Here is a 21,297-nt window from a genome sequence, read left to right as displayed (position 1 = left end):
CCCTATAGGGCCTGTAGGGGACCTCCTCTGGGGCACACGTGCCGTGCAGCGGGCCCGAGAGGAAGTTGGACGGCTCGTTCATGTCCTATGTGGGGAGTAATTTTTTTAATCATTAATACATAATTATAAGCTATGTTAAATAGGCGGCTAAAAAAATCGTACACATTTGCACTGAGAGGAGCAATAAAATTCACATGAAACATAATATCAACTATTTCAAAGAAGTATTTAACATTAAAAACTTTAATTATGATGCATATTTCTTGATATTAAGATTTGAAACTAAACAAATGTAAAAAAAAAACATTAAATTACCCATTTTTAAAATGTCAGAACTAGACCAAATTTAACTGATTTAAATGGGATATAGAATCACCAAAATCGGTTGAGCCAGCTTCAAGTTCAATAACTTGTTTGTTATTTTGTGTTTGTTACCATTGGGTAACTAACAATGATAATACAAACTAAAATCATCCTGAAAAACACCCCTGTTTTTGCAGTCGGTTAAATACTTACAATCCAAGCCCCATCATAGTTGATTGTTCTATGAAAGTCCGCCATCAATTCCTTCCAATACGCCGATGCGTTCGGATGCGTGAAATCCGGCCACACCGTCGACACCTTGTTCCATACCTGACATATATACAGAAAAGCTTCATTAAATGTTTACTATAGTTTAGTTTTTACTATAGTTTTTTTTAGTATTAGTAGCATAGTAATTATGCTAATATGTTAAATTGCTTCGGGAATAGTTTGAAAAAAAAAATCAAAATGATTGCCCGTATATTAGCATGGTTTTTAATAATTGAAAGAAATGTTTGTGCATTTCGAGGCATATCATACATTTTCTGTTTATTTTTATTGCATTGAATCATATATAAACGGTATTAACGGGAAAGTAGCACACCTCAACAGAAAACCGGCGTGAAATGGTGCGTTCCTTCTATCAGTCATCAATCCTTATCCCTTATCCCTTAAAAAGCGGGCAGCGCATTCTCAGAGGTCTGAGCCTCTGCTCTGTTCATGAGCGGTGGTGATCGTTTACCATCAAGCTAACGTGCGTACGTAAAAACACGCCCTTTTACGTACGTAAGCACGCACATGTGATTACATATGTAATGTGGAGTGGATTCACTGAAATGAAAGGACGAACAAGTGACAACGTGAAAAGTAAAAAAAAAAACGTCTACCTTAGCAACAAACGGCTGATCTGTAGAGTTTTTGACGAACACGCTCATGTCGAGGCCGCGGTCGAAGGGCGGATACTCGCCCGCCTTCTCCGACGCGCTCACTCCGGGATCTGCAATTTTAATTATTATTATTTATCTAATGTATAAAATTCTCCGAAACGGCTTGACCGATTTTGATGAATTTTTTTGTGCTTATCTATGAGAATCGGCCAACATCTATTTTTCATACCCCTAAATGATAAGAGTGAGGCAGAACAGCGTTTGCCGGGTGCAGCTAGTTATCCATCTAAATATATATAACTCATAGGTGAACACACACTCATAGATGACATAGTGATTTTTACTTAAAATTTTACGGGTGCGTATCCGCGGGCAAATGCTAGTTACTTATAAACAGTTTAGCGGCTTATAAGCTTCACCTGTATGTTTGTAAAACTGACTAATTTAAATTCGATTTTGACCCACTTTAAACGGACCAATTTTATTCAAATTATATTCTTTATAATTCTATTATATTCTTTGCACACATATTAAGGATCGGCGACAATTATTCAATCTGTATGTTGAAAAAAGGCCACAATATCAAACAGATCGATACATCGCTTCCAAGGTATGACCACAATTTCGCATGAAACAAGCGATCGCGTATTGTAGTGCGTTCACTGCGATTCAGTTGCGAGTGTTAAACTATTTTTTTTTAATTATATAATAGACCTTATTACTTAAATATTGTAAAATAAGCGGCGATACGATACGGTATATTCCTATCTATCATATTTTATTTGTTGCGTGGTTTTCACATAAATTTTCAAGTTCACATACAGACATTCGAAATTATAAGTTGCACCCATGGTTTTTCACGTTTTTTTTTTTTAATATTTTATTAATAATACTCACCGAAAAGCATAACATAATGCATGCCCGCGTCGTGCAGCTCCTTCACGAACTCCGGCAAACCCGCAAACTTCTCCGTGTCGTAGGTAAAATCGTTGGCGTTTCTCATGTAGTCTAGATCGTTCCATTGCACGTCCTGTAACGAGAACAATTGTTAATTGCGTTAACGATAAATATATTTGACCAATTTTCAAAAAATATAGATTAAAACACACCCTATTAACTATACTTCAAAGAAATAAAAAAAAAAAGTCAAAATCGCTTCATCCGATCGGGAGTTACGATGTCACACACACACACACACACACACACACACACACACACACACACGCACGCACACACGCCCAAACACGCACACACACGCACACACGCACCTGTAACTTGGTTAATCAAAACCGGTGCACAAAAGGTCTCACAAAAAACTCACAAAAGGTATTCCCGCATCCCTGTTGGCCTTCCACACGTCGCGCGTCACGTTGAGCGAGCCGTAGTTGTATCTGAAAATTGTACTTTCTTTTAACACCAATTGTATTCCATTTTTCCTATCTTTTTTTCTTTTCTTTCCTTCGTATAGCGGTTAGTTTTTTTATTTCATTGAATTTTGGAGTCAGGATTTGCCCAAAAAAAAAAACAATATTTACTTAGTATAAGGAACATATAAAACTAATGGGGTAGAATTCATCAAAAATGCCTACGGGCTGTTCGTTGATAGATAACTATGTCAGTCAGTCAACGTGGAGTTATATACATATATTTAGATTTATATGTTAATGTATAGAGAAAAACTCAAACAGAACTAACAAACAAACAAATCTAACACAAATACTTTTCACTAAAAACACAAACTATAATTACAAAAAAGCTTGATTTGCTGATCGAAACTCACTTGCAAAGATGGAATCCCAAGGCCCAATACGGGGGCATAAAAGGTTTACCAATAATCTCCGTGTATTGGGACACGACCTCGCCGGGGCTTGGGCCCAAAAATATGTAGAAGTTCAGTATGCCCCCGATGGTGCGGTACGTTATAGCTGGCGTTGGTTGTAGGACTATGTCTGTGAGAATAAAATTGATTTTTTATAATTAAACTAGCCTTTGCCCGTGGCTTCGTACGCGTTAAATTCGGAGTAGTTTAATAGATTTTATTATACATATAAGCCTTCCTCTTGAATCACTCAATATATTAAGACAGAAACCCATCAAAATCCGTTGCGTAGTTTTAAAGGTTTAATTCATAGGGACATAGGGACAGATGGAGAAAGCGACTTTATTTTATGTAGTGATAAATATACGAAAAGCTAGTGATCAGTGAGCACACTAATATTATACATGTGAAAGTTTGTTTGTTCGGATGGTTGTCCGTCAATCACGCTGAAACCACAGACCGGATTTTGTTGAAATTTGGTATCGAGACAAGGAATGAGCTGACTTGGGTGATAGGATACTTTTTATCCCGAACAAATGCTCCCTCAGGATAATCCTTCCTACTATCCTACTAATCTTACTAATATTATAAATGCGCAAGGTTGTAATGATGTGTGTGTGTTTGTTGCTCTTTCACGCAAAAACTAATAAACCGATTGCAATGAAATTTGGTACGTAGACAGCTGGCCAACTGGAATAACATAAAGGCAACTTTTTATCCCGATATTCCTACGGGATACGGACTTACGCGGGTGAAACCGCGGGGCGCACCTTGTGTAGTATAAAGCAGTCGCTCCCGCGTCTGTCCCTATGTATGTGTGTATGTTGCTATGCGGGCAGAGCCGGGACGAGCGTCTAGTAAATAAATAAAAATAAATTACCCATAGCATTAGAGTTGAGAAGTAAGACACCATGACTGTTGCCGCTCGTCTCCAGCGCCAGGTAGAACGGATGACTTCCATATAAATTCGCCTTAAATATAACATTTAATTTATATACATGAAATAATATTTATTTTTGCTACGATGTTTGTCTTGCTAACGTATAAGACACATTTGATGAATGACATCCACTCATTATTTGGTAACCGAATTCAATAAATCGTATATAATTATATTTAAGAATGATGTCCACACGAAAAGTAACAGCTGACAAACAAAAAAAAAAAATCATAAAAATCGGTTCACCGAATCACACAGAAAGTGCAGAGGCAACAAACACAAAAAAAACAAACAATCGGATCGAGAAACTCCTCCTCTTTTTTTAAAGTCGGTTAGAAATCTAAACTCACATCTTCCGTAGGTGCTATGTCATTATTGAACAACGTATGCGTTTTCCAATTCATATCGTTTAGGAATCTAGCCTGTTTCTCGCCGATGCCATACGTGTAGTTCGTCGGTAGGATGGCGGATAGCTGTAGGAACTTGTCGGATAGTATCAGCCCACCAACGTTCTGGGCATTCCAACTGAAAGCGATCGTTTATTATTATTATATAGTTTTATTATCGATACTTTTTTATACTCGCTCTATTTACCTATCGACCTACTATGAAAATGTAAAAAGTAACCGTAGCTAAAAAAAACCAAGAAACCAAACCAAATCAAAGTCCAGGAGAATCCTAGCCCGATAAATTATTTATTTACAAAAATACCATCAACAACAAACTCATATTTAATTTCTAGTTTTAAAGCATTAAAACGCTTTTACAAATAATAATTATTTTAAGAATAGAAAAAAATCGATCACTAGGCGGGATGCCCCTTGTGTACATGAATCCGAAAGAATAGAAGAAATTGCGATTGCTGGTGGGAGCACGGGTGGCCGAGACTCTAGTGATTGCTACGCGTTGACAAAAAGACGCGGGTTCGAATCCCGGCTCTTGACGAAAGTTTCCTCTAGTTGAATGAGTGAAGCAACTCACACGGTGACATTGTCCGAGTTCCTCACGAGCCTGAAGCCCACGGCCGAGCTGTCCAGCTGCACGCGGTAGCGCGCGCGCGCCGCGCCGCCCGCCAGCGGCACCGCGGGGTACGCGGGCTCGAACCGCTTGTGCTCCGCGTCCGATATCTGTGCCCACAGACACTGTGTATAGACTTCAGTGGGGAGACATTTTTAGGGGGCAGACTTTCTCTTTTTATACGTCTGATATCTGTGGGCGATAGAGACTATAGAGTTGAGTGGGGAGACATTTTTTGGGGGCAGACTTTCTCTTTTTATACGTCTGATATCTGTGGGAGATAGAGACTATAAAGTTGAGTGGGGAGACATTTTTTGGGGGCAGACTTTCTCTTTTTATACGTCTGATATCTGTGGGAGATAGAAACTGTAGAGTTGAGTGGGGAGATATTATTAGGGGGTACATTTTTTATGTCTTCGGTAATAGAGCTGGTGGTGGGCAGATATAAAATTTCCACTTCTATCTATAAAATATATATATCTATTAAAAAAAACCCCGTCAAAAATCTGTAGTGTAATTTTAAAGATCTAAGCTTACAGACACAGATGGCAGAAAGCGATTTTGTTTTATGCTATGTAGTGATTTTATTTCAATAAAAAACAAAAATTACAGTTAAATAGTATTTGAAAACCTACAGAAAAATTTAGAGAGAGAGAGCAGAGACCAGAGAGCCAACTATAGGATTAATGAATATGTGGAAAATTGAAAATCCATATCATGTTGCTATATGAAAATGACATGGTTTGAAAAGATCAACCACACATTTCAAATTTGAATCCAAACGGGTCGGGCATATAAAACAAAAAAAAACGTACCTTAACTTGCAATATATCATCTGTGAGGTAATTAAAGTCGATCCTGGCAACATCAAACTGCCCCGGATATCCGGTGTCGAAAGCTCGCGAATAGTACACAGTCATGCCGTGTTTGTTTTCAGTGCTGTTCATAAATTGATATGTTTCATATTGCGGCGGGTAGAAACAGTATGGCAGGTGGTCCTTGGCATTCCAACAACAACCTGAAAGTAGCATGTGGATATTATATCTTACACATCCCTATACAAAATTCTCATGTCCACAATGTTAGTTACCATACTCCAACGAAATGGCTGGTACGATTATTATGAAATTTTGTGTGCATATCGAATTGATCTGAGAACCAGTCAACATATATTTTTCAGACCACTGAATGATAAGTGTAACTCAGAACAGCGTTTGCTTGTTTAGCTAGTAATTACTTAAATTTAACTGTTATTTTTAAAATTTCGCAGCCTCGCCCGCGTGTTCAAAATTTTATCCTCCTGGTCCTATTTTATCCAAGTGTGGGGTAAAATTTATCAAATCCTTTCTTAGTGGATACCTACATCATAGTAGCTATATGTCAATGTTAGCCTGATCACTTCAATGGCTGTGCGTTGATAAATACAAATAATAATAAAAAAAAACATTTTCTATCAATGTTGTTTGGAATATAAAAAATAGTACTATTTTAAACTACTTTTTACAATTATAAATTAATACAAGTATACCTCGCTTCACACACTCGTCCTCATTGGCGCCATCTTGCGGAAAACAGTCGAACCGCATTGAATCATCAACAATCCTGGCACAAAGTTCCTTCATCACCTCCGGAGAATGTTCCAGAAAGCCCTTCTTCACTTCCTTCTTCTTATTGTCAGTTGCATTGCTCCGGTTCTTGGTGCTGAGGTTGTTGTGGTCGTGGAGGCGGTATTCCGTCTTCACTGGCTGTGAATGTATGGATTTTCATTATGTAGCGTTCATAGTTATTTTAGGTTATAAGTAAATATTTTAAAATAAAGGATGAATAATAAATTGATGAATAGTTCATACATCAGAATATAACCAAGTCATAAGTCAAGTAAGTAGTTATTCATACAATGTAAAAATAGAAAGAAAGAAAGATAAAAATACAATATGTATTAATTATGTTTTATTTACCTTCTCTACATTCAGTGGTACAATAACATTCTTCACTTCATCTGGATGAACTCTTTCCCACAATTTCCTTAAATTAATTGTACATTAATTGAAATTTCTTCATCTTAGATTTCAAATAATAAAAAATGAATAATTAAACAAGCAGTGTTCGCTCAGTGGTTAGGATCTCTGAAGTCTATCGAAAAGTCAGAGGTTTGACACCAGACAAACTTGACAAAAAATAAATTAATATTTTAATTTATCATCACATTATCCACATCACTAAAATGTGAAGGAAAACATCCTGAGGAAACCGGCATGTCCAAAAATGTTTAATTTCATCAAAATGTGATATTTGCTAACCCGCACTTGGCTAGCATGGTGGTTTATGGCCTGAAGCCTTAGGAGGCCCAATCCATGTATTGCTGCAGTGAGCACAAATATCAACTTATATAATAATATACTATATACTAGATTTGAAAGAAATAAGATCTTAAAGATATTTATTACATAGCATACAATGCACAACAGTTGGTTTCTTTTGTTTTTTCTCCCATTAGAAAAGGACAACCAACAAAATGCACTCAACCATACCAAAATGGTATGGATAACTTTGTATATTGATTTACTAACTTACCGGTACTGATCATCCCCCCAGCCGCCAGCGAGCGCGCCCCCCACCGCCCACCAGGTGGCTATCCCAAGGGCACACAACAACCCTGCTACCAGCATCCCTGGCAATAGACCTGCCGCTTGCTCTAACCAGCGATTGAGACAACCTCGACGGGGAGAAAACCTTTCGTATCTGCAATGATATTAAATGTGAAGTAAACACCTAGTCATGCAGTTAATAAGAGTGTACTAATGGAAAAATAATAATAGGCTACAAATGAAACCAGAGTAAATTTCATTAAGAACAAAATGAATGCTCACTGCTAATAATAAATAAACAGAAAAATTACATTGTAATCAGTAGTTGTTATGTATTAATTATTTAATACAGAGAAATAATGTTCCACATGTCTCGAGTTATCTATGGAGAGTAATGGAAAATAATATTCAATGTTGTATTAGAAATAAAATAATTATTCTTAGTTTATAGCTCAACTGTAATTTACAAAGATAATGATTCAATGTGATATTGAAATACTTTGAAAATGTAAACAAAACACACATAAAATTTATAGAATGCAAGTGTTTATGTTGTGTTATGTTATCAGCTATAAATATTTTGCAGTTACATATAACGTAAACTAAACATTTTTATACTATACATATTTATTATTGTATACAATAGTGTGCATATAATAATCTATACTTATATTATAAAGCTGAAGAGTTTGTTCATTTGTTTGTTTGAACGCACTAATCTCAGGAATTACTGATGTAATTTGAAAAATACTTTCAGTGTTAGGTAGCCCATTTATTGAGAATAGGCTATATATGTACCATGGGCGAAGCCCGGGCGGACAGCCAGTATAATATAGGACTCTCGCTACAAGATAATGGGATATAAAATTGAATACAATTGTTACAATTAAAGAAATATAGGTTGAATATATGCATAACTACAAATCAATTTATTAATAATTTATTCAATATACTTAACCTAAAATACAGAATATAAATAATTAAATGAAAAAAGAAAACAAAAGATTATTTTTGCCAAATGGCCATATTCAGCTTCATCCAGGCTTTCAAAATTGATGTTTTTACCTCCAATCAAATTTAAGGGCATCATTAATGATATGGGCTCTCTAAGGCTTGTCACATTGACTAGTATCTGACTACCTAATTCTTGAAGAAAACAAAACACAACTAAAAATAGAAATTATAATATAAACTGCTAAAGCATAAAAGTGAATAAATATTCTGACTTATAAAATTTTTGTTGCAATAATTTTAGAGGAACATATAATTTTCCCACCTTTCCAAGTCTATTCCTTTCAATCCTTTCTTCATCCTTTATCCTTAACTGCAAGCAATGCATTTGCAGCAGCAGTACTCCTACCAATGTTCATGGGTGGTGGTGATCACTTACCATCAGGAGCCACCAGCTCAGTCACCCATTTTGCACCCATTTTATTGCATTAATTTTTTTTAACGATAATAATAAATATAAACAAAATGTTTTTGTCCTATAACTAGAATTTAATTGTGTTTCCTTCTTACCAAGCTGAATATAAAAGGCACTACTGAAACTATTTATGAATTAATGTTCTACATTGAATTGCAAAATAATATACCAATTAAGAATATATACATGTGTATATATTGTAAAAATGTAATAGATAACAAACTATAAATAAGTTATTGTACATTCATTTTGTTTTATTTATTTTTATCAATGTCATAGAACTTATTTAAATGTATTGTGGGTTAATACATTATTCTTAATGAGTATAGGAATGAACACACTTGATGAAGAAGTTATTGAACTAGGAAACTCAGAACTAGAAACATATTTATCCTACTAATATACAAAAGTTTGTAAGTATAGATGTAAAGATGTTTGTTAATCTTTCACACAAAAACAATGTACCATATCTGTATGAAATTTGGCACAGAGATAGATAGATAGAACAAAGGCTACCTTTAATCCTGGTACCACATGAGTGAATGTAGAAATGGGTATTATATCATAAACTATTACAGTGTATGTAGATTTTATTGGTGTGGTATTTTTTATTGATTGAGTTTAAGAGTATAAATATTGTGAAGTCAATCATTCAGTCGGATATAATTTTTAAATGATATATTTTGAGAATAGTTTTACTTGCGACAAAAGCGATTTTACCTTTGTGTATAGACAATATAAATACCTATGTTCTCTCATAGTATCACCATCCGATCGTGATTTAGGTATCACGCCACTAAACAATGATCCTCGACGGGATTTGTCACTTTTGCCGAATGGCGTAAAAGGAACTTTTTTCTTGTGCGATATTTTCGAACCATTTAGCGATGTTTCTGTGTGGTCGTTTGTGCCCGATGGTTCACCAGTCTCATCGAGTTTATTTTCTTTACCGCTTTCATAGTACAAACGGTAATTTATATTATCATTAAGAGTCAATAAATCTGCTTTGGCGTTTGGAGATTTATCGCAAAAGTCCTCGAATGAGACAATCTCGTAATCTTCATCTTCTTCTTGTTTTTCAACTTTATAAGGAATTTTCGGCATTTTTTCTTAATCAATAACAGTCATTTGACTTATAATTATTTTATTGCATTAAAAAGTAACACATTCTTAAATAAGCACTTGATTAAACTTACGACTTCTTTGTCTCAAAATAAACATTACCTAGCTGTAAATATTTACGACGTGAACATTTAAATTTTCTAAAAAATATTAAATTAATTCCTTTGGTCACTCATACTAATTATGATTCGAAAATATTGGAATTGAAATTCTTGAAATACACAACAATTTAAAAAGATGATTAAATAAGGGATTAAATTTGATGAATTTAAATTTGATATTTTTATTTGACAACAACAGACTATAATATATGTTTAATCCACAGATAACTATATACCCTGTCAGAAAATTAAATCTATCTATAAGCTTCACCCAACCATCATACAACTTGAGTCATATGCATTTGATTTGCAGATATCGTGAATTTTCTGATATTATGTCATGTTTGCTTAAAATAGCTTCCAATTAAACTGAAAACTTTTATAAACCTCTCAATAGTTCAACTATTTATATATGAATAAAAAAAAATTGAGGGTATTTTAAATTTATTTGTCTCATACCTTTAATTATACTCAAAATGAAATGCGTGGACAGCGTGGTGGTGGAATTGTGATAATAATTTTATTTTATGTGGCTGTTACTTAATATATTGAGTTAACTTAAATGTTCATCATGGATTGGAAAAGTGCAAAGATTCTTCTAGCATCTACAGCCACTGTAGTAGTTGCTTCACAGGTGGTGAAAAAATTATGCAAATATTTTTTCGATCAAAGAAAAACTCCAGATTGCGACCCAATTAGTGATGACACATGCAGTGATGTTTTAAATATGAAAAACCGTGAAATAAATGATGTTATATTATTCTCGGATGATGTTGTTCGGCACACAATCAGAGTCCCACCAAATAAAGATGTAACTATATGTGAAAGCAGAGAATTAAATTGTTTTAAATTAATCAAATATATTAAGTCAGCCCGGGAAACTCTAGATGTTTGTATGTACCTTATAACAAGCAGTGAAATAGCAGAACAAATAATAAGGTTGGGACAGAAACATGTGCTTGTAAGAATAGTTGTTGACAGTGATATGGCATTCACACCTCCTTCGCAAATTAAGAAATTAAAGGAATATAGTAAGTATTCTATACAAATAAGACAATTATGTAATATAACTTCATATATGCAGGTAATTTGTCAATTCTTTTATTTTTAGGTTTTATTCAAGTGCAAATGAATAAAAAATCCATTCTGATGCATCACAAATTCTGCATCATTGACGGTCCAAAAGCTATCAAGAGAAAAAATGTACTTAAAGCATATGCAGAAAAATTAAACGTACATGCACAATTTGCCAGACACCCCATAAAACAGCTCAAACCAAAACCTGTCAGAGGTTTTGTAATGTCTGGTTCATTGAATTGGTCCACTCAGGCAATGGTTTCTAATCACGAAAGTGTTATTGTAACATCTAATTCTAATATCGTCAGTAAATTCGAGAAGGAATTCGAAAGTCTATGGGTGGAGGATGAACCGGTAAGATTATTTTTTCTATAGCCTTTCTAATTATGAAATAATACTTATGTAATGGTGGTGTATATATAAATTTATGGTTTTTACAGGTGCTTATGTCTAATATGTGACGAAAAAATCATCTAGCAATATTAATTAATACAAAATAAAAATCATCACTCAACTTATTTTGTAAGTACCCAAAATAAATGTAAACCTTAATTTTTTGTTTTATCTGGCAATACCACATCCCAAATTTATATTTTTATCGTTCATTCATCGTTCCTTAAAATGACAGATAGAAGCATAGACAAGTCCATGTGCACTTCAATTTAATTTCGATCGATCATATGTTTTCTTTGTGTAGTTTTTTCAGCCGCTGTAATTCGAATTGGTTATAAACTTAATATTAATTTGAAGTAGGATAGAAAGTTTAAATCGTGTAAAGTAATTATGCCGCATATAGGACATATCGCAGTTCTGTAACATTTATTTAGTGAATAGTTCTAATAAGTGCATATAAAGTGCACGTGCTTGCACTTTACATCGAAATTTTATGTTTTCATTAAAAAAAGTTACTTAATTAACATTTCTGTGCTTTGAGGCATAGAATAATCTACCCGTCAATAGGACAAGAAGGGTCCTAAATCGTTCTTTTTTCAAAAAAAATAAACGTTCAAAAGTTCGTGTGAGGTTGATCAGTGCATGCATTTTGGTTATTTTTCTGAAAAACTTTCCCAAATAAAACGAATGTTTTAGATAATGAAATGGAAGTCTACATGACTGGGGTACGTATTAAAATGCGTTTTTGCAATTAGTAAGTAGATTAATATACACAAAGTGATGACACATGCTTGCACTATTTAGAGGACATCTAGAGAAGGTCATTGCGTTTTAATAATTAAAAAATAGATATTGAATGTTCTAGTGCAACCTTGAACGAATGAAATCATTATATTTTGAGTTTTATTCATATTTTGAATCAATTAATTAAAAAAAAAAATATTGAAATTATAAAAAGTATAAATAAGAGAATGCATCAATAGAAATAAACATGTGGCCCTTGCAATTTCAATCTAGGTTAGGCTTATCAAAGTGTTTTTATACAACTATATGCAAGGGTTATGCATTGGAAACATCAAGATAAAACAAAAACTGAGTGTAAAGAAATATTCATACTACTCTATATATATTTGCATAAATATAAAATGTTAAAAATATAAATGTTGTTCTTTCATACCCTGAAAACATTTGATAACACTGAAACAAATACAGTAAAAATTTATAGCTAATACTTTAGAACTAATACAATTGCTAACATTTATTTTTTTCACTTTTTCAGATGTATTCATTGAACATGCAAAATGGTCAGAAAAAGTGCAATATACATGAAGATGTGATAAATTCAGTGCATCTAAATTATGTGGATTATAAATTAAAAACGTGAGAAATTATTGTGATGTGTGCTAGATGATTGTGTTTTGAAAAGTGCGTTTTGGATGCAGTGCTAATAGATGGCGTTGTTGGAATCATTGCTGTTCAAGTGTTGAGCGCATTCTGCTACTGCACAACAGGTGGCGCTGGTATGTAGTTTGATGTTTTGCTTTAAGTGACATCTAGCGGTGAGAGGCACCCACACTAAACCTTACTAGTTTCTTCTATGCTCCACTAGATGGTGCCGTAGGTATTAAAACAGGAATTTGAATGAGAACTATTATTACATTTAATTTAATTATTTAATTATATTGAAAAGTCGCAAGGAATTATTCTTTCATATACAATAATTTTGTTCTCACATTTATTAATTTCTAAACGTTTTAGTAGTCTATCTATATGAGAATATGATCATTTAGCTCATTTATAAAAGAAATTTAGAGTATTATTTTCGATTATAAAAATAATTACGCAATCATAAATAATGTTCTTCATATTGATATTATCCATATTGCTTATGTACTATATATACCCAGTCCAATGAATTGAATAGCGGATATTAATTTAAGATTTTTTTTTTAAATACTGAGTAAAAAAAGCCAAGTGGAAGTTTCCAAGGGGGCGTATATCGGCCCGCCACCCTACTTTGAGTAATACTATTTTTAAAATATTTCTGCGTATATATTTTTGGATAAAACCTATACATATATAATAGCAATCAATTTATAACCTTTCGGCCACATATTGTATATTATAAAACAACCAACAATTGTTAAGAATCTTGTCTGTCTGTCTTTCTATTCGTTCCAAACGATCTCCGATTCGGTTATGATCGGACATTCATAGGTGAGTAGAAGATTTTATAGCAAGTATTAAAGAAGTGTTTAAATTAATTTTTATTTTGAGGCTTACCCGAGACTATTTCTTTTTCAGAAAAGTTGCCCTTAAAAATACTAATTAAATGTAGAAGTCGCTTTATAAGCTAGTTCAATGAATAATATTTGAAACTTATTTGGTATTGACTAAAACCAAGCTTGACATATCATATATAATATTTGTTTCTACAGAAACATTTTCGTATGTTGTTAGTTTTTGGTATATATGTAGGTATAACATTTAATCGATTTATTAAAAATATATTAATATTTTCAAGGATGCAAAGAACAAACATATACTCTACTTGAGTTTCATATCAGCACTTTTATGTATAAACGGCAGTCCGCACCGATGGTAAATAAATAATATGTATGATGATGAAACAGTTTCTAACATAAGTCTGATTGAATAAATAAATATTTCAATAAGATCGTCTGACACAAGGCTTACTACCAATAATTCAATTCTCGTAAGTTATTATTAAAATTATTTTAAACTAGCTGCGCCCCACGGTTTCCCCCGCGTAAGTCCGTATCCCGTAGGAATGTCGGGATAAAAGTTGCCTATATGTTATTCCAGTTGTCCAGCTATCTACGTACCAAATTTCATTGCAATCGGTTCAGTAGTTTTTGCGTGAAAGAGCAACAAACACACACACATCCTTATAAACTTTGGCATTTATAATATTAGTAGGAAGGATAAGTATATACGTATAAGTAGAAAGTAGGAAGTTGGATAGTAGTATTAGTAGGACTAGCTGTAATTCTCAGTTACACCTGTATTGTACTCAGCTAGCAATACTGTTTTAATCCAGACTACAATCTGTATATTCAAAATTTCATACAATTCCGTTCAGCTGTTTTTGATTAAAAGAGCGACTAGCATCTATGATCCTATGTTCTCGGAAATGAAACATAAAACATTCCCAGAAAGTGCATACGAAATTAAAATAATATTTGTTCTTCCTGAATACAAACTGTGGTCATTAGTTGTTCTTTTAGGAAACTGTTTGGGACGAGTCGTAAAGATGCTTATCGACGATAGTTGAAAAGTCGTTAAATTTTTATTGTTCACTTATGGGAATAATGTAACAGTTTAGTCGCTATATAAATCAACGGCTAACGTGTTTATATTTCGATCGCTGTTGTAGTCTGTATTCTAATTTATTGTCAATTACATCGCTGCAATCTCTAGCATGCTAATTGAAGAGTCAATAAAACCCTTTATAAGAATGTCTAGTAGGTAGGTATAATAACGGTATACAGTATAAAGATTATCAATAGATTAGTTTCGCTTATTGGACATGTATTTAACATAGGTAATAAACAATATTTTACTTAATTGAATGCATACGATGTTAAGATTATGCACTATCAATTATTATAGTAAATTCATATCTTTATACTTGTATTAGACACAAATATTTTAACAACCAAAATCTACAAACTTATATACATATATTTTCATAACCGATAATTTGCCATTGAGAAATACATAGCGAAGAAAATATTTTAAACATTAACGATTTTTATAGTCAAACGTTGAAAATCAAATAAAAGATGTAGAATAATTCAATTTAGCCTTTCTGAATCTTGGTACTTTTGCAATTTAAACTAAAAACATACATGCAAGAATTTTAGTATGTTTAATTCATATGCCATTTGGCGGTTTACGCACAAGCCTTCAAACACTAACTACATTTAAAGGTAGTTAGGTTATAAATATATCGAAACGCAGCGGCTACCAGCTGTGTCCCACCTCTGTGACTCACGCCCAGCTTAACATATTAAAATGTTTTTATTTACAAACAAAAGCCGTGGTAGGGTTAACAACACCGGACGCGGGCCAGAATTGGAAATATGTGGAAGGAAGTCGAGAATAAAAGTCCCCTGAATATGCGATCAGCGCTGCGGTGATTAAGTTGAGGGATTGTGCTTTGTTTCGGCTTACGTGGTAAATGTCAGGTGGCGGGTTAAATTGTGGTGGAGTTGCTGGTACACGATGGTCAGATGTTCTGTCGGGATATGCAATGGATAAATTAATGAACAGTACTACGGTGATCGTATAAGCACGGTTAGTCTTATTAGATATCGGTTATCTGGAAGTTTTGGCGACTTAACATCTTTTAGCGATCTTCATATCATTCTTATTCTGTAACACGAAGACATTATAAGAAGACTTAGATGAACAGTTTAATTTGTTCTTGATATAGTTATAGTATTGTTGTGAACTGGAAAGGCTTAGAAGTTTTGTTTGTTTATTAAACTTAACTCAAGAATACCTACTTGATATAGATATACATCTTGGGTCAAATTACAGCTGTGGGTGAACAACCAACCGTCTAGTAAGGTGTAATCGTATATAAGTATGTAGAAAAAGGAAATATTTCAATGTGCATGTGCGGATCGTTAAAACTTATTACGTAATAAAAACTTGATAACATTTCGTTACAATAGTTGAGATTATAAAAAAATAATGACACATAGTTAAAACTTCAAATAAGAATAACAGAAGCTTATAAATACGGTAGAATAGGAACTCGAGTGGGTTCGTGTATTTATAAAAGTTTATTATCTGTTTTCGGGCATAAAATTTAAGATCGATATAATTTCAATAACACTTAACGACGTCCTTTGTGCCCAACGTTAGCTAGCGTATTCAATGCATATTTTACGACACAATCATAACGGGCTTAGCGCCCGCAGACTCGTATAGTAATTCTGATAATTTACGACCAATTTGTAGGAGCCGTCGTTTTATGGACCTCTAGAAAGACGATCATCCCTTCTGCATAGCAACGGGGGAAGAAATCTATAATTCTCTTATGAATGGGCGAATAATTGAATTTTACGTTGCTCCAACAGTAACATCACCTGCATTCGCATTGAAAGCAAAATGGAGCGGATCCCGAGCGATGTTTGACATCCCGTAACTCAAATGTCTCGGCGTTTCGTTGGAGACGCCATTGTTCTGGTGCGTTTGCCACGGGCGAGGCTCGATCGGCGCGCGGCAATAGGGCCCCTATTTATTCGAGGATAGTATCGATTTATCTGTTTACGATTGCGGCGGTTACGTCCTTTCGGAAGCGCGGCCCCGGCCAGGTGTGTGATCGCAGACGAGTCTAGTATTGTGTTCCAGGTTTCGTTGTACAATGAGAAAGATTTGCACAAAACGTCTTACAAAAACCGGGTGAAAAAACTGGTGCACGGCGAATGCATTGTGTGCACAGTCCGGCGATACCGTGGGGTCGGGCAAGCGAATTTTGTTTTTATGCGCACGACGTAGGGGCTAAAATAAAGGGGTGTTTTTTATATTTAATGCAGATTAAACAGTTGGTGAAGTTTGCAAGCTGTCGCGTGCCGTTTTTGATTTGAAAGGTTTCCAACGTCTTTAAGTTGTATAACTGATTCCGAACAATATGTAATTAATTGTGTATTATACCATAACTATACGAGCATTAAAGCGTTTTTTGTAAACGTGCGAGGTTATTGTTATATCATATTGACTAATATGGTATATATACCTTAGCACAGTTTAAGTGCAACGCTTAATAATACAGTCGATGGAAGTACAAGTAAATATGACAGTACTGAAAACCTGTTTTTACCCTAGGTCGGATAGGGTTCCACTAGCAAAAAAAGCAAAAAAGCCACCTTCCAGTCTAGACTCGATGGCGTGTATATAACGACCTACATTACTAATATACAGTGATATAAATAGTTGTAAAATTTACAATGTTGCTAGCTTGTTACACGAAAAATTAATGTGCTGTAACTAACTACTTCGAAATGTTAATATGCTACTGGGATTGGTTTTTATGTAGGGGGATGGATCTTCTGAAGTGTTGTGCATGTTCATAGTATTAAGTTTAAGTTAATGCTTATGTATATAGGAAGTTATGTGATACAAATTGCAATGATGCAGTTCAATGACATGACTTTGTTAAAACGAAAAGTAAATTAGGTTTCAAATAAAAATGTTCATCAAACCGTTGATCAAACCGTAATTGAATCTCTACATATATGGGATATGTAGAGATTCAATTACGGTTTGATCATTTCAAAAAATTAACATGTATTAGAGCACGAAAATTTTCTATCTCAATGCGAAATTGCACAAAAATCGGTTAGCGGTAATAGTTTTATAAGCATGCAGACTTCCACGCTTATAATGTTGTAGATTATGAGTGGCTATATAATGTACCAAATACTTATGGTATACAAGTTAGGTACTATATCGTAAATTCTCACACACATTTTCATTCTACCCAAAGAGTAGTGAACTATCAACTCGACGTTAAACATCATTGTATCACGCATGTATTTACATTGTGTGCCTACATTGTTTCTCCCTAGATGCTATTGAATTATACGTAATTGTTTTCGTTAGATTTAACGGGCTTAAATAGCCGTTAAATATGTATTTTACGGGCAGCGCTAGAGTTGAATCGCTGTTATGTCCGAGGCACGGGATAAGCCAGCTATTTTATTAACTCGATTAGTTGAGATGGAACACACAGGCAGCTCTGTGTATGTGTTCCAGGCCTATAAAGAATGTAACAGAAAAATTTATGATTTTTTATTCAAATGTTATTATCTGTTAATGTAACTTTGTGTGTATATTATAACTCTCGAACCGCTGTATCCGCTGAACCGCGTTGGTGATATTTGGATATAAGATAGATGTATTATTAAGAAGGACATTTAATTTAGAGAAGGCGAAATTGAGGATGGATGTGTTTTCATAACATGTGCCTTAGAGCGTCTTCACATCGTACGGTCGTCTGTTGTTTTTGTCCACTCGTCTGTAACAGCTTTTACAATACTCTGCTGTAGGAGTGGGCGCAGTCATTAATCTGAAGACATTCAATTTAAGCCAGGAAGTATAATCTTTTACAAACATACCATTATCATAGTATTTGCTATCATTTACTCGTTGTGGTTGTTATAGACTTCTTGTTCAGTGAGTTCATAGCCTGTGGCGTATTTTGCTATGTGATTTAGCCCTGAATCCCGACTTGGTATACGTTCAATTCAATGCCTTCTAAATTATCTCGTAATAAACATTATAATGATTACAATTCGCACGTTTGCATACTGCATGCATGGAATAGGTACACATAATGTACACCATTCCATATGTAAATAATACGGTAGGTATATTTTCTAAGGTTCCTCCTTATAATCGTAAATATGTCATTGTAAAATTGGAAAAACCGTTAAATTAAAATCTCGCTTAGGTTCCGTCGATTCGGTGCACTGTTATCTATCGATGTGAGACCGTTGAACTGTAAAATGGGCATTCAATAACATGGTTTAATGTAATTAAAAACTGAGAAATTTTTGAAAGAACAGAGAAAATTTGATCACGAGGCGGGATTCGAACTGGCGTCTTTTTGTCAAACCGTAGCAACCGTATTTAAAAACTGCACAGAAATAGGGCTCCGTCGACACGCATCCTGTTACCTGCATCTGATCGAAATTCGGGAAGCATATTCTCAGTATAATATATAACTGCGATTTATTTACATAATAGTAACGAGAAATGTGCTTAATTGCATGCAAAGCTTATGGATCACACTTTGTCGACAGATTATAATCGAACGGTTTCTACAATCTTACGCCGACACATATAATTTAACATGTGGATATAATATGTATTTATAAAACCCTACTATTGCCAAAGGCATGGCCAAGCAGGTAAGAATTCCATGCTAATACTAAATAATATAATATAGAATGGAATAGAATAGACACTATATAGTGGGAAGATTATAGCTACAATATTCATCTTAGAGTTTCATATAAAAGGACAATATATACTATATATTTGTGTCATTAAAGACTTCAAACCCCGACCAACTCCAAATCGCTAGCCATGACGAGTTATGTTCTATAAAATTGTACAAAAACGTACACCCATTATATACCGCGTGTTCCGTATCCATCTTAAGGCGAACAGACAATTAATACTTTTTCAATCCTATATATTACCGCCATTTTTTACGCAAAAATCGCTGCGCGCGCGCATGCAAGACGGAGAGCTTAGGCATATGTGAGATGACCATATTTACGGGTGGTAGCGGACTTTAAAAAATATAAGCTTTTATATCATATTTCCATTAAATAAAACTCTAAATTAATGATTGTTAAACGTGGTTGAATGGTGTAAGGTTAAAATATCAAGTTGTTAATTTATATAATGACAATCGTTTTAATATTAACAAACAATAGATAAACACGCTAAAAAATCATGTGTTACATTACAATTTTGTGTTACAATTTGCTGCTTTTACTTAAATATATTTTTTTATCTGTATAGATTTACACAACTGTTCAATTATCGTTTTTACCGGATGAGTTTAAATTTCTCCTAGGAATCATCATACGGAATGATCTCAATCTTAACATTATTCCATAGAAGTCTATAATTAAGGATCCCCAATCCAAACAGTTGGTTCCAAGTCGAACGAAATATTGGACAGTCCCGCAGAATCGGTAACGTGTGGTTGCCTAGTAATTTGAGTGCATAACGGACATCAGACGAGCCGACGCTGTCCATTTTGACTTGCAAAAAAGTACACCTACAATAGTTAAATGGGATGGAATGCGACGAGTTGCGATAATCATTGTGTACAACACGTGTTATTTGTTTTTTTTAATTCTAATATTGAACAATAAAAAGGTAAAAAGTAGTACAAAATGCATCGGCAACATTGTATATGCGTTAAGAAAGTCTACAGTTATTATGTAGTTGTGATTTATTAAAATTAATGTAGGCATATAATTTCTGCAACACAATGTAGTTATTGAAATATTGCCTTGTTACTGTACGTTGCATTATAGTCTGGTGTAGGTTAATATAAAGTAATATTATAATGAGAAGACATTAATTAACATTTGTGCTTGTAATGTTTTCGCAAAAAACTACTGGACGGATTTCAATAATTCTGTCAACAGAGATTTGCATTTTCACTGAGTGACACAGGCTATATGAATCACGGACCAGACCGGAGTTACTGTCACTGTTATGTATGCTTATTTAATAGAAAGATCTTTTTATATATCCTACTAGCTGCGCCCCGCGGTTTCACCCGCGTAAGTCTGTATCCCGTAGAAATATTGGGATAAAAAGTTGCCTATGTGTTATTCCAGTTGTCCAGCTATGTAGGTACCGTATTTCACTGCAATCGGTTCAGTAGTTTTTGCGTGAAAGAGTAACAAACATGCATACATATATACATCCATCCATACTTACAAGCTTTCCCGTTTATAATATTAGAAGGAAAAAAGTTTTCAGCAGACCCTAGTGTAAGGTTGTGCTTTGTCATTCAAATGTTTTACTTTTGGATCAAGTTTATTTAAGCATTTATCACCA

General features: G+C 34.1%; 2 protein-coding genes and 1 long non-coding RNA gene across 3 annotated transcripts in view; 2 read left to right on the top strand and 1 right to left on the bottom strand.

The window, feature by feature from the left end:
* Positions 1 to 10,376, bottom strand: part of LOC119828237 (lysosomal alpha-glucosidase-like) — a 14,889-nt gene extending 4,513 nt beyond the window's left edge. Inside the window, exons 1-14 of the mRNA XM_038350341.1 lie at positions 9,726 to 10,376; positions 7,541 to 7,708; positions 6,925 to 6,991; positions 6,495 to 6,711; positions 5,782 to 5,984; positions 4,931 to 5,076; positions 4,300 to 4,474; positions 3,890 to 3,980; positions 2,971 to 3,139; positions 2,512 to 2,581; positions 2,088 to 2,220; positions 1,191 to 1,300; positions 517 to 633; positions 3 to 85 (exon numbers count right to left, since the gene is read on the bottom strand). Coding sequence (XP_038206269.1) covers positions 3 to 85; positions 517 to 633; positions 1,191 to 1,300; positions 2,088 to 2,220; positions 2,512 to 2,581; positions 2,971 to 3,139; positions 3,890 to 3,980; positions 4,300 to 4,474; positions 4,931 to 5,076; positions 5,782 to 5,984; positions 6,495 to 6,711; positions 6,925 to 6,991; positions 7,541 to 7,708; positions 9,726 to 10,084 — 2,108 coding nt within the window. The 5' untranslated portion in view covers positions 10,085 to 10,376. The remainder of the gene's footprint in view (positions 1 to 2; positions 86 to 516; positions 634 to 1,190; positions 1,301 to 2,087; positions 2,221 to 2,511; positions 2,582 to 2,970; positions 3,140 to 3,889; positions 3,981 to 4,299; positions 4,475 to 4,930; positions 5,077 to 5,781; positions 5,985 to 6,494; positions 6,712 to 6,924; positions 6,992 to 7,540; positions 7,709 to 9,725) is intronic.
* Positions 10,377 to 10,774: 398 nt separating this feature from the next.
* Positions 10,775 to 11,741, top strand: LOC119828236 (mitochondrial cardiolipin hydrolase-like). The gene is made up of 3 exons (XM_038350340.1): positions 10,775 to 11,234; positions 11,315 to 11,634; positions 11,721 to 11,741. The coding sequence occupies exons 1-3, from the start codon at positions 10,775 to 10,777 to the stop codon at positions 11,739 to 11,741; spliced, it is 801 nt and encodes a 266-aa protein (XP_038206268.1).
* A 191-nt stretch (positions 11,742 to 11,932) lies between these two features.
* The window catches only part of LOC119828281, a 119,620-nt gene continuing 110,255 nt past the window's right edge, over positions 11,933 to 21,297 (top strand). Inside the window, exons 1-2 of the long non-coding RNA XR_005287761.1 lie at positions 11,933 to 12,398; positions 12,953 to 13,193. This is a non-coding gene — a long non-coding RNA (uncharacterized LOC119828281). The remainder of the gene's footprint in view (positions 12,399 to 12,952; positions 13,194 to 21,297) is intronic.

This window comes from Zerene cesonia, chromosome 7, assembly GCF_012273895.1.
Source record: "Zerene cesonia ecotype Mississippi chromosome 7, Zerene_cesonia_1.1, whole genome shotgun sequence".
NCBI classification, from domain to species: Eukaryota; Metazoa; Arthropoda; class Insecta; order Lepidoptera; family Pieridae; genus Zerene; species Zerene cesonia.
Note: the sequence above shows the minus strand (reverse complement) of the source record. Positions and strands in the feature narration are given on the sequence as shown.